The sequence below is a fragment of the Falco biarmicus genome, chromosome Z, assembly GCF_023638135.1.
Source record: "Falco biarmicus isolate bFalBia1 chromosome Z, bFalBia1.pri, whole genome shotgun sequence".
In the NCBI taxonomy this organism is placed as follows: domain Eukaryota; kingdom Metazoa; phylum Chordata; class Aves; order Falconiformes; family Falconidae; genus Falco; species Falco biarmicus.
Window position 1 is genome coordinate 37,971,021 of NC_079311.1, and position 13,841 is coordinate 37,984,861.

At 39.4% G+C, this 13,841-nt stretch overlaps 1 protein-coding gene across 7 annotated transcripts in view; it reads left to right on the forward strand.

The window, feature by feature from the left end:
- SEMA4D (semaphorin 4D) overlaps positions 1–13,841 on the forward strand; it is a 97,123-nt gene that overhangs the window by 55,229 nt on the left and 28,053 nt on the right. For 6 of the 7 annotated variants that reach the window (XM_056323753.1, XM_056323751.1, XM_056323752.1 and 3 more), the window contains exons 3-7: positions 6,324–6,720; positions 8,433–8,578; positions 9,795–9,857; positions 12,275–12,373; positions 13,586–13,679. In XM_056323753.1, the coding sequence (XP_056179728.1) occupies positions 6,624–6,720; positions 8,433–8,578; positions 9,795–9,857; positions 12,275–12,373; positions 13,586–13,679 (499 nt within the window). In that variant the 5' untranslated portion in view covers positions 6,324–6,623. The remainder of the gene's footprint in view (positions 1–6,323; positions 6,721–8,432; positions 8,579–9,794; positions 9,858–12,274; positions 12,374–13,585; positions 13,680–13,841) is intronic. The other variant, XM_056323750.1, reaches the window with a different exon arrangement.

Here is a 13,841-nt window from a genome sequence, read left to right on the forward strand (position 1 = left end):
ATATTGTATGTTTACCTGTGCTTTAGTTACCACTGAAAGGTCCTGTTTTACACAGTTTATGTATGTAAGAGGGTGCTGGGCTTGCTTTCAGAGGCGTTTTGGATCTTTCAAAGTGTTGCTGGACACCTAGGATAGTTTTTCTTTTTTTCTTTTAAAAGCATGCATGCCTGTAATTTAGACATGTAGATACTGAGTGCCATTAGTTGCCAGTAGGAACTTTGACTCAGTCCTATAAGACCAAGAAGAAATGAGGAAGAAGCTGAGCAGTATTTTTTTATTGTGAGACTATATTTACGTGGTAGGGGAAGATGAACTTGGAATTTCAGGGATGATTTCTTGATCCTTGGAACAGTTTTCACTGCAGTGTTGACACTGTCACAACCCAGGTAATATATCTGGGAGAACCCCATGAGGCAGAAAAGCTTGTTAAAATATATCTATCCCCCAGGCAGCTCTTGTTCTGGATTTGGCATAGCTCAGCATCCAGGTTAGCAGGAGATGCTGGCACTGCAGCTGTGGTTGGGTCCCACTGATCATCTATGTAGTTGCATTAACAATTTTGTTTCTGTGCAGCCAGGCTGGGGACCCATGACAATGCCTACAACCTCTGATGGCACAGAGGTCGACTTGTTCAAGGATGGAGTTAGCTTTCCTTTTCTTAAAGAAAGGCAACACAAGCAGAAGCGAACCTGTTTGTTCTTTCCTGTTGCTCTTTGGAATTGAAGGCTAACATGATATTTCTAACAATCCACCCATAATAACCTGATAAATAGGAATTTTAACTCCTATTTGTAATCTTGTAATTTTTGCACTTTTTTTGGTTTTTTTGGCATCATAACACATTGTCTTGTAATCTTTGCCTCCCCCGTCTCCAAAGGATCTCTCGAAGAGTTCCACTGAGTATAAATATTCTGTGCTTTAAGTTCAAGCATAAGTTTCCCAAGTGTACTCCTACTTGATGGCGTGTTTATCATGTAGAATCTGGGAAATATTAAATTTGTCTTCACTGAAGGTTTCAGCCTGAAACTGGGAATCTGAATTTCCTTAGAATTTTTATCCTCTTATAAGCACTACTGCACCTCTTCCAGCAAGCTTTGTGGTGGAGGTAGAGACCACATCAGATTATCTTAAAAAGCTTCATCTAATTTGTAAGCACCTAGCAACTACAAAGTATTCTGGTTGCAGTTTGAAAAGTAAATAGCCCAATGCTCTACATGTATGTTAGCCATAGAGGGCTACTGGCCTGCTAGTTTGAGGTTTTAACTTAACTCAGCAGAAGATGAGTCCTTATATATTGTATAACAAGGAAAAGGTTGTAAAAATCATGTTTTTCATGAGACAGTGTAAAAATGACACTGTGCTTGAGGTTTTGAAAGGGTGAGAACTAAAGCAAAGGATATATCCAGCCTGTCCTTACTGGTTTAAAATAAACTATGTAAATAAAACTCAGCTGTCAAAGGTAAACTGTACACTTCTTACTGTGTAATTTTGATTACTTAAAATGCAAGTGTTGCTAACTTTTTCTTCTGTTAGTGCAAACAAAACTCTGGGGCAAATTGAAAAAATCAGGTTTAAGCAAAATCTCACAGTGGGAGTTCTGTGGTTTGTTTTTTCATGTATGAAGTCTTAAAGTCTTTATCAAATAGGCATCAGTAAACATTGAATCGGGTCTGTATTGTGTTAAGCTTTCAAAAGCCTTTGAAAAAAGTTATTTTTGGGTGAACTTGCAATTTGTGCCCTCTGACAGATGAATCCTTTAAAGACAACCGCCTCCCTCTTCCTGCTGGAGGAAGCAATTAGCTCAGGTTTGCCTGTCCGTATTGAGCTTCATATTCCTCATCATAGTAACTTAAAAGTTTTACAAATGAATAATTATTTCAGTGTTTGGTTTTTTTTTTTTAGAAAATATAAAAATAGCAGGGTAGGCTCCCTGGGAAATGGGCTGTGATTTTTTTGCTCTTGGGTGGTGGGAAGGCAGAATGCCTTGCGGTCAGTTGCAGCTTGCTCTGAGGCCCTGTGCTGTGCCTGGACTGCGAGTGGTGTGAAAGTGATTTCCTGGAAGGTCTTGCTTCTTGCCCAAAGAAGGGCACTCTCTTGTCTGGTGGCCTCACTGGGATGGGCTCACATCAGCTGTGGTTGTGTAGTTAGTTGTACAGTGCTTGTGTTGGGAAGGAGGTGGTGGGGGCAGCACGGGTGGAAGCATAAGCACAGAGTAGGTGGGGGATTGCAAGAAAAGATAACCCTGTGGAGGAGAATAAAATGCAATACAAATGGAGGAAAACAAAGTGAACACTTGATGTGCCTGGAGTGTCATGAAAGGAGTGACACGTTTAGGCCGTGACAGCCAGTGCCTGTTTGGCTTTCTCCAGGGAGAGGCTGGGTACTCTGTGATGGTAACGGTCATTTCTCGGGTATTGCAAGGGTCCTAGCTATAACTATGTAAGACTGCTGCAAGTGTATCAGAAAGTTCTCATACAGTTTTAACCTTCATAGAGAAGATAAAGATAGATCCATTTAGCAATTTGTGTAATACTGAGCGGAATTCAGAAGTTGCACAATGCAGCTAAGTATTTATTATTAGAAGAAAAGATTTCAAAATTAGGATTGCAAAATGGGACATTTCCTAACTTCGAAATTCCACAATTTAGATAGCTTGTGCATCTTGTATGTGCACTACTTCCACACTTGAGTCCAGCTTTACTATGCTGACTGGGGAAGTAGACACTGACCTCTGGGTTTCTGTTGCTGTGTTTAACTGCTTACCAAGATATTAATTTGGTACTGATAAGGATTGCAGAACTGAAACTGTGAAAGATGCAGTTCCATGTTCACAAATACGTCTTCATGCTTACTTTGCCTCTGTGTCCTGGAGGATAGAAAAGATGGCAGTCTTCTTCCCATTGTTGGTTTTTCAGCGTCTCCTATTGCAGGGGTAATGTTTTGCATTTTTCTAGAAGGTGGGCTGAAGCAGTGTTTCTTGATGCCCACTGACAGAGGCAATGTAAGAACCAGATGCTTTTTGATCTTGGCAACAGTCAGGTTGCCATTGCAACTCTCTGCTTTCATAGTTTGTGCTAGTATTCCCTATTAGAACTTGGGCGGCCTGAAATTTTTATTTCTAACAGTTCTGATTTTCAGTCCTTTAAGAGAGCAGAAATATGTCTTTTTCTGTTTCTTTGCCTGTGCACTAAAATTATGCATGTCAACGGGAATGTTCACAGCTCTGAACTTCCAGCTGCGCTCTGCCAAACTGACCGGAGCTCTGTTGATTGTTTCTTCTTCTGTGGTTGCCCTGGTTTTAGTCACCATAAATACAAGTATTACGGAAGACTTATGGAAGTAGTGTATGTATTATTTTGCTCCAGTTTGTCATTATACATTGATTTAAAAAGATCAGCAGCAGAGTGCCTAAATTAATTGCTAGTTTAAATTTACCTTGAAAAATTTGCAGCAGTTTTGCAGAAAACAGAACCTGGAGTTCACATTAATTAGAGTTTAATTATGTAACTAAGCATTTCAAGCTTCTTTCAGCTTTACTTCTTAAATGTTCTTGTTTTCAAGAAAATTATGGCTCAGTTTTAGGAGTAAAACCTAAAGCACTAGGAGACCTACATTTTCAGGAATGCACTGCACTCAAATTTAATCAAAGCCAGTGAACACTGATGGAACTGAGCTAATTTGGAAATTAGGCCATTGTCTGGGCCTTCCCCCCACTCCCCTCCTTTCTTCTACCCCTTGTGTTACATAAAAACAGGTTCATATTAGATTATGGATGACTTCCCAGTGGATGTCAGTGAAGGAGGTATTCCAGAAAATTTTCAGCACAGGAAAGGGAGGGTGGAAGAGTAATTAAATTGAAGGCTAAATTAAAGGACAAAGTCCTGAGTGCATTTTCATCTCTATTTAAAGTAATAGGAATGAGAACAAAATGGATCTTGCATGATTTGGCACTTCATGTTCACTGTAGTCTAATGTTCACTCCCTTTTTTTAATGTGCAGAATTTGACCTTAGATTGACAAATAATGTCCCACAAGGAAAACTTATTAATGTGGAAAGGGGCCTGTTTTGTGAACCTACACAAAGTGGGAATGAAATGATGTCCGCTTAGCGTGGCCAGAGCAATTCTCTGGCCACACAGTAAAGGAGGCACTAGCTAACCCAACCAGACCTTTTGCCTTCTTCAAAAGTTAATGTAATTTGTTTCAGATTTTGTTTTCATTGTGCATTTTCTGAGGTAGGTGAGCTAGGCTAGGAGTGTAACCGTGGTTGGAGGGAGGCTCCCAATTTTCCCTTGAGTGCATAGATTTGCTAATCCTATTTTGAAGTCTAGATAATTTACAGGGCTTCAGAAGTCTTGTCTGTAGACATCTCTACTGTATTATATTGTACACAAATGATTGCTTATCATTGGGACTGTTCTGAATAATGATGTTCTGGCTGTCTTTTTAAAAAAAAAATCTACACAATTATGTGGAGTCTTTTCAGTAACAAAAGATTGCATGAAAAAAAAGAACTAGCAGTGTAGTAGAAATAATGGCTCAGAGATCTTTCTTCAAACTGCTGTTTTTTCCCCCTTATTTCTGTTAAAATTGCTAAACTGCCTTGAACTTAATCATTGAACTACTGTTCACTCTCTAAATACCTGTAAAGCTATCTGCCTCAGAATATGGTTGTGTGATACTTTGCAACTCTGACGAGTGGGCCACTTGTTAAGACTGGAGAGCAAAATGTGAATTGCTTATATATGATAATAAACAGGAAGGGGTGCAAGACAGACAAACAAGCCCAGTAAGCTTAACTGAAAATATGATGCCTTAAAAAGCAAAGTTATTTGTATGGCTCAATTACAAGCAGATGAATCTGATCCAAAGTACTTACTACAACTGAAACAAAAAAACCCCAAACAAACAAAAAAAAAATTTAAAAATTACAGTTTCAACTTCAGCACGTTGTGGGTTTGTGTGTTTTTTTTGTAGTAGACAAAAGACTTGTAGGAATAAAAGATGTTTTTTTTTTTTTTAACCTTGCCTGTGATCCTTTAGTTAAGGAGGTGTAAAAGTTTCTAATGTATTTGTCAGTCTTCCACTCAGCCACACTAGTTCTGTGTAGCAGATGGCTGCCCTTCTCAGAGTTGCCCTGTCTTTGCCTGCTTAAACTCAGGGCCTCGTCCTCCCAAAGAGGCTATCAGTAGCACACTTGTCCTTAGGCGTTCTTGCTGCAGCTTCACCTTAGTTTTTCTCTTCTCTGCAAGTGCTGCCCCTTTCCTCTTGAATACTACTAAGGATTTTGTAGCTCTCCCTTGCCATCATGCTGGATGACCTCTAGGTATTGCAGTTATCTTGGATTGTGGCATGTCTCTTGGTAGTGTCACACTATTGTCTCAGGCCATGGCATGATGTAAACCTAGCACCTTCTGTGCCCTGCTGCAAAGGACAGTGTGCTTTTCTCACCATCCCACACCCCCTGAGTGTAAAGCCCTTAATATGTATCCATATGCAGTAATCTAGTCATTGATGAATGCATTCCGTTCTCCTAGCAAAGACTTAAACAAGTCTCGATGTAGGAGTGGATGTAAAAAGATGGGACCAGTGGAGACTTGTGGAACATGGTGTAGAAAGCAGTGGATGGTTTTGTTGATTGCCGAGGACAAGCCTTCCTGGTGCTTTCTGGGCCTGAGAGTAATGGGTGGCTCAGAGACAGTGACTTTCATGTGACTGTCTAGCAGTTCTAGTATTTAAGAATTTTATTCCTTTTCTTTTTGTATGTACTGCATTAGCTCTTTGTTTCTGTAGCTTTATTTCTTTCTACCCCCACTCACCTTGAATGCATTAGTAGTATGAGAAGACTTTGCTAAAAATGACACTTTTTGTTCGTAAGATTCCAAAGATGGGAGGAGGTGTGGCAGGTTTGTGTAACTGATGCTTACGGTTAATGCTGCACTTGTTATGTCCCTTGCTCTCTGAACTGTCATGATGTTTGTTATCTTTGTTTATCATTTATCATGGAGGTGGAATTTTATTTGACCCAAAAAATAAGAAAATACATAACTAAAATCTAGTGCATTAAACATAAGTGACAGTTCAAAATAATTATACTTGGCAGCCTAGATTAAAAATATTGCTTTCATTTATTGCCTATTTGCCATGTAATGTGTATCTTATTTTTAAGAATCGTATTTTTACTAGTTAATGTACCCTTTATCCAAATTAAGCTATTCAGACATCTGTAGAAGTATTGCAAGATGAGTGCATACAATGTGCTATTTTTGGCAATACTCAGTTTGCTTTCTTTTCTACTTCTTGCTCCCCCCCTCTCTCCACAGCATCATTTATTTCTGCAACGGAACAGAAGAATGCGCTCAGCTGCGCTTCTCAGCAGCTCTGCAGCCTGTGGACAGTGTGGGCAGTTTTCTGTACGCAGCATCCTGGAAAATGTGCGTTCCCTTGAAGTGATCTGCTAAAAAGCACGTACTTGTACAGTTGTTGTAGCCTGCCTTGTTGTGCTGCTTTTACGGTCTGAAATGCCTGGTCTTTAATACTGCCTGGGATTTGCATTTCTTCTCCTGAAGAAACACTCCCTGCCACAGTTATTCAAGGAGCCCTGAAGAGCAAGGACACTGAAGATGATGGCTCTCTGTGCTTTGTATGCAGTTTGGGGTCTGGTAGTGGAAGTGGCCGTAGCATTTGGCCCAGTACCGAGGATCACTTGGGAGCACAGAGGTAAGCAGAGAAACTTTAGTGTAATACTGCATGTTAACGCAACCTCAGGGTTTCTGTGGGATCTGAAACTCATGGAGGCTTTGTGTTCTTCAAGCCTGCATGCTGCAAGTTTGATCAGGTGTTGCTGGCTTTGCTTAGCTTATGAAGTGCTTAGGACAGGGATATTTTGTGTTTGGGTCCTCCTTTACCAGTGGTTAGTTACTAAAATTGCTTAATCAGGTGTGCTTAACAAAACTAAACCAAACAAGTATTTGGGCAGTATGAAGAAGCAGCCTTAAATAAGGATATTAAATACTGAGTAGTCATACTGTAGGAAAAGACAGATGGAGATTAAGCGGTAAAATGATTTATGAGGTACTGTAGCAAGTGTTTTTCCTGTTTATTGGTATAGCAATTAGTGAGATGCTGAAGTAACTTTTCAGAAAGAATGGTCTAGACATGGTTTGGTAGTTCCTGCTTAGACTCCTTGATTCTCTTCTATAATAGTTAAAATTTTATAAGTTGTTGTTTAATGGCATTATGGTAATACACTTTTGATCCACATCCAAATTACTCAAAATAAATGGGATTTATTTTCATTCCTGCTATTTCTTCCTGTCTCTATCTGCTAAAGATTGTTGCATTTAAATATGGGAATCCTGCTTTGATTAGGAGGGGGAATGTAGTTCAGCAGAGGAAAGAACAGAGAGGGTTGTATGAACCAGTTTATCCATTTGGGGAAAACTTTTCTGCCCAGTAAAAGATCTTAAAATGACATGTTTGAGAATCTAGTTTAATGTTTCTGGAGTACTATAGTTGAAAATGTGCTATTTTTAATGTTAGAATTGGGAGCAATAGTGCATTGTTTTCTGCCTGTATCTTAAAAAAAAACAAACAACAAACACCCAACTAATCTTGTGGTAGTCTCTTGCACAAAATACGGTCTCCCAAGCTTTCAGTCATTTTTCCATTATGGTTGTACATGCAGAAAAAATACTTTTGTACATCAGTCATTTTGTGTCATCTTTCTCCAAGCCATCCTATTCCAGTCTGCATGCTTCCTCATTCCACTGCCTTTTCCCTTGTGTCTCCCTCTTACTCTCATCTTTTTCCTTTTCGTCTTGATTTTCCCTCATGTTACTTGTTTTTATCATGTAAATTTCATCTCTGGTCTGCACTTAAAAATCAGCTTATTGACCCTCTGTAAATGGTTTCTTTTTAGCTTCTTTGTCATCTTTCTGCTGTGATAATATGCTGAAGTGTTGTCTTTTGAAGATACAGGGTTTTGGTGAGATTTTTTGGGGTGGTTGCAAGGGATGTGGTGTTTGATGTGACTTTCTCTGCAGTAGGTGGGTATGTGGAAGGGAAAAGGTGAGGAAGGACCTGACAGTGGATGTGGGAAGTGGAAGGTTAGAAAAAAACAATTAACAGGCAGGAAAAAAATGAAGGAAGATGTTATTTATAGGGATCACTACAAGAGGAAGTGTTAAGGCATTTGAAATTGAACGAGAAATCAGGGACCAGTGATTTTGCTATTCATTATGGAAGCAGCTGTTTCTGCTGAACCAAGATTCTGAGGGATCTCTTCTCTATTACATGGGTTGTCCCACCTAACCTTTGTTGTTGTCAAGATACCCAACGGCTGTTAAACAGCTTAGAAAAATGACCCGTAAACTTGACCCTAAGTAATCATGTTTTCTTCTTGAGGTACTATTTTTCTTTCATTTCAACAGAGGTTCAGCTAATACATTTTCATGAATCGGAAGTGTCAAACTATTCAACCCTGCTGTTAAGTGAAGACAAAGATGTTCTATATGTAGGAGCCAGAGAAGTGATTTTTGCATTAAACGCAGTGAATATTGCTGAAAAGCAGCACGAGGTATGCATTTCAATACACTATCTTCTATGTAAAAATCATACTCTAAATTTGACTTCATTTCCTGGTATTAGCACTGCATTTTAGGTGGTAGGTACCTAAAAGAGAAAATACTCAGTGGACTATGCCTGAAAGATGGTTATTTCTGGAAGATGCTATAGTGTAAAACATGCCATCAGATGAGAGGAAGAAAAGAGAAGTTAGATATAAGTAAGTGGTTGGAGGTCTCCTTAGGTATTTTCCTGGGAACAGGACCATGGACTGGAGAGACTTTGGGTATCATCTGTAATGGTGTTTCTTACAAATATTTATTATAGAGTGGGCCATGTCCTATTGATCTGAATCAGAAGGTAATCTAATCCAAAAACCAGAAGCAAAATTGGAGCTTGCTCAGGAGTGGCAGGCTGCAGATGTACTTCATGTGAAATAAAGGCCCTGTCCTTTCAGTTTCAGCTTCTGTTTTGTGTCTCTGGGTGTGTCTGGACAGCAGGCAGTGGTTGCAGACAGGTCTGATCCAGTTTGCTTAAGAGAGATACTCTGGATGTGCTTGACACTGGCCTCTCAGAGTAGAATAGCCCACGCAGAAGTCTGCTAACGCTATATTGCTTCAGTCCTTCTCAGGCTCCTGCTTCTCATCCCATCAGCAGCACAGGCAGACGCTTCAGAGACATGGCATGAAGTCTCACCTGGGATGTTTTGGAAGATGCTTATGTCATTTTTAGTCTGAACAAAATACTTCTGAGTGGTGGTGGGCAATTTCACCAGCATATAAAATTTGTTCTATGAGTGCATGTAACTGTCAATATTGGACTTCTCCGTATAGTATAAATTGATCCAATAAGTTTTCTTTGATTTCCCCCTCCCCAAAATGTTTTTCATTCAGCTGTGAAGGAAATGGAGAAGTACTTAAAACCGTTACAGTTGTACTTATCTTATGCATATGGTAATAGAACTTCATTAGGAATTTGATGGGAAACCCTCATGATGAACCCAAAGCACAATAGCAGTGGTTTAGTCCTGCTTAAGGCACATGGATTCGGAAGTGTCACCTCCTCAGAAAAGAATGGCTTTGAACCTTTGGAAACTACTTGCAAAATGGCCTTGCATTTGCTGCAGATAATCTTAGGATTGCCTTTTTTGCGTGTTATTGCAAGATTTTCAGACCTTGCATTGAATTAAAGTCCTTTGAATGGGCCTTTTTGTTTATATTTTCACTTAGTTACACTGGAAGGTCACAGAAGATAAAAGGACTAAATGTGCAGTCAAGGGCAAATCAGAACAGGTATGTACTTTTATTGAACTTTGAGAAGGATGTTATATATCTCACTTAAGAGGAATGATATTAAAAGAAGAAAGGCTTCAACTGTTTGAAATTTAGAATTTTCAAATAACCACCTAAATTCTTTAATTAACTTGAGCTTTAGGAACTGCAGCATGCTTAGTTTAGTCTTTTTTATATTATTTTTAAATTCTTATGTTAATTATTTCTTGCTGGTGAATATTATTTGAATGTTTGAAAATCCGAACACATCCTGATGTGTGCTTAATGTTACAAGTTTTTCCATTAAAATGATAAACCAGTATTACTTTCATTGAGGTAATTAATAGCAACTGTTGTGTTTTGTTATTGCAGTAATTCCTTCCCAGCATTTGATTTTGCAAAATGACTGATAATTTTGTTTGCTTTGTTTTAGGTCATGGGATTTATTTATTAGGCCAGTGCTGTTCCACCAGTGTATTTTTCACTAACTACATATATCCTTATTGTGGTACTCAGCGGGTGTGACCCTTGCTGGTGTGACTGTTCGGACAGCTCCCTGCCACCTGAGTGGCCTGGTTTCCTGCCAGCTCAGCAGTGCAGGCAGCTCAGCCCTTGGGATCCCTTGGTATTTCTGGGGGCCACAGACCTCTTGTGACTGCCAGCAGCCAGGCTGGCTTGCTCATTTTGCCTTTCTGTGGAGATGGTTTGCTTGAGGTGGTTGGCTGTATGTGGATGCTGCTTTTCCTCCTGTGTAATGCCACATAGTGATAGAGTAAAGTGAGAGTTCGCAGGGCAAGGCTGATGGTCAGGCTTTTAGCACAGGTCTGGAAAAGTCTGCAAGCCTTGCAAATACTAAAAGCAGTCCTAGTCTACACTTGCTGGGATTTCGCATCAGCACCTGTGATCTTGCAGTCTCTTTGCATCACACTTATAAAATCCCAGGTGCTGCATCCAGGGCTGATAGGCATCTTGCATTCATGGGGCTTCTGGGGTCAGAGTGGGCACTCTGTTGGCTTGGCTTACTGCCTTTTCTTTGACTGGCAATATCAGTGTGTTATCCTAACACAAGGTGTGACGAGTAGTTAAGGGACATTTCCTCCTTGTCTGCCTCTTCAGGGTGCACACAGTGTTCTTTCTGTTCTCCAGGTTCAGTTGGGGTTACAAGTAATAATACTCAGATACAGCCATGATGAATATGAGAGATGTGATTTTTCTCACTTGTGTACAGTTGAGCATATCTCCACCAGTCCACGGCAGAGATTACTGGTGTTAGAGCAGATGTTAGGTGCTTTGCCAGACCTCCAGACTTCTTTTTCTTTGTTTTTCCTGTCCCCTGTTTAGCAAGTCACACCTACTGCCAGCCATGTTTTTTCCTCTCTGTTCTCATAACCTTTTTCTAGTCACATTTATGTTATAGCCACGGTGTTTTGCATAGTGCAACAGTTTCAAGGTATATGTCTATATATATTATTCAAAGGTCAAGGTATTAAGCCACTACTACTATTTCTTATAGCTAAATGGGCAGTCCTTTCCCCCACCCATCACCACTATGCTGTTTAATGGCAGCAAAAAGCACTTACACAGCCGTTCAAGGACCTTATCTGGCAGAAAACTGGTTTTGCTCTTTTTTTCCACCCAGTTTTGTCATACCGAACCCACCATACAGTCACAGAAATACCTGGTTTGGCTCATAAGAAGGAAGAGTGAGAACAGTGCTTATACTTTAGTGTATGGAACCAGATGGTTCCATACCAGATAGCAGTGGTGGTATCTGGCTGTGCACCAGCAAGTATTAAGGGGTGGTGTTTATACTGTTATTTTTTCCTTTCTCCCTAAGTGGATGTTTAGAGTTGTTTTTCTTCGTTATTATTATGAAACTTTATGGTATCCTTTATTAAAGACTTTGCTCAAACTCCTTGTTCTATTTTAGAGCCAAAGAAATTACGAAGCTTCCTTGGATGAAAGAGGACTTGATATCAAGAGCTAAAAAAAAGGACAGATAAAAGTGATAAAGCTTTGTAGCTAATTTAATGGCATTAGAGATTTCTCTCTCAAGGAATAACTTGACTATCAGTGTTTCATCTAGGCTTACAAGGGTTGACAAAGTCTAAAACTTACTCCATGTTTAACTGGTTGTTCCCATGGCTTGTGCTTCCATGGAACAACTTGAGATGCACCATACTGAGCATATGTGGCTCAGCACTTGGTCGTGCTACCCTGATGGGTATACTGAGGCAGCTGTGTGCTACTGGCTGTAGGAAACCAGATGCTGCAGGACTAGAGCTTCTGGAGATTAAGATGGATGGTGTCCCAGTGGTGCTTGTATCATCCAGCCTTGGTGGTGTGGTGTGGCATAGGTAGCAGCAAACAGAGGAGCTGACAGCACAACTTTATTGTTACCAAGCTGTGGCTTATCTTTTTTTTATCTTCTGTTACAGACAGAGTGTCGTAATTATGTGCGTGTCTTGCAACAGCTGAATGATACTTTTCTCTATGTGTGTGGAACGAATGCATTTCAGCCAACATGTGATTACCTGGTAAGAATGTACATATGTTTGGACCCAACAATGGTAACTTTAAAAGCAGCTCATTTAAACAATGAGTTAATTTCCATCCCCAAAGACTGTTGCAATTTCAGTGCAGGTTGTAACATTTGAAGCATTTATTACACCATCCCACAGTAATGATAGAGTATGGGAATAAACTACTGTTCCTTTTTCAAAGCACTTACTGAATTATTGATTCATCTTGTTTAACTGTGGATTTACTTTTTCTTAGCTTTTATAATTCTTTGTGTATTGTGTGTTAGCATAAAAACGATTTCTAAAACTGAAATGACATTCTTGGTGACTTCCTTCCATTACCAAATCTACCTGAAATGTCTCGCATTCCTGTCTTTGCTCCTGGCTATGCCACAGCTGCATAGTGTTGAGTGCTTCAGAGTGAAGTCTTGGTGCAAAATCAAAACGCTCTTCTTTTGCTGTAGACTCTTGTATCATTCTCCTTACTGCAGCTCTTTAACAGTTCTGAAATTGAGAAATCTTGTAATTATTTGGGGTTTTTTTCTTTCTCACCTGCAAGTCTGCTGCCATCACCTCTGGAGCATTGCCAGAAGTTGTTGCCCTTAGCCTCCAATGTCTTTGTTATACAGTATAACTGATCACTTCCCCAATACTATGGCTACAGTTCTCAGTCGTCTTTCTGATAATCATTCTCTCAGTTTTTCAGGGATTTATAAAATAGCAACCAAAGGACTCTGTTGCTTTTTAAAATTTAGTTGTATATGCTCCATCTCACAAAGTTAACATAATCTTAAAAATTGCTAAATCCACTTCAGAAAGCCTTCTTGATTTCTAAAACTCTCAGATTTTGTGCAGGCTAATTCAGTAATTGCCATCTCTTTCCATGTATCAATTAATTTCTCTGCTTTTCCTGTTCTCTGGCTTTTTTTTGGGTGTTCTTTCTTCAGGTCTATCTGGATTTCACTTCTTGTCTTCTGTTCTGTTCTGCTCCTGCCCTCACAAATCATAGGATCACTCACATGTCCTTTCTGTCTGCTGGACCTGATAAGATTTTCTGAAAGTTCATATGCCTTTTATAATCTTAGAAAAAATGCCTTTGATGCTGGAATGTGATGATATAGTCCATGATTTAGTGTTAATTTTTTGGTTACCTTTGCATGAGTCAAGTGGCTGAAAGAAAAGTGCTAACAGTTGTTTTTTTGTGGTTTTCAACTTGATTTTTTGCAGAATTTAATTTCATTTGAACTTGGAGGTAAAAATGAAGATGGTAAGGGCAGATGTCCATTTGATCCTGCTCAAAGCTACACATCTGTTATGGTTGGTAAGTTCAGACTTTGCATATATCTCGTTATTATGTATAAAAATGTTTGATTTTTTCCACTGTCATTCTCCAGTCTCTTGATATAAAAATGGTAGATGGTATCCATATTTTTTATATCTTTACTGTGTATTTAGAGTGACAATGTTAAGTATTTTAATATCT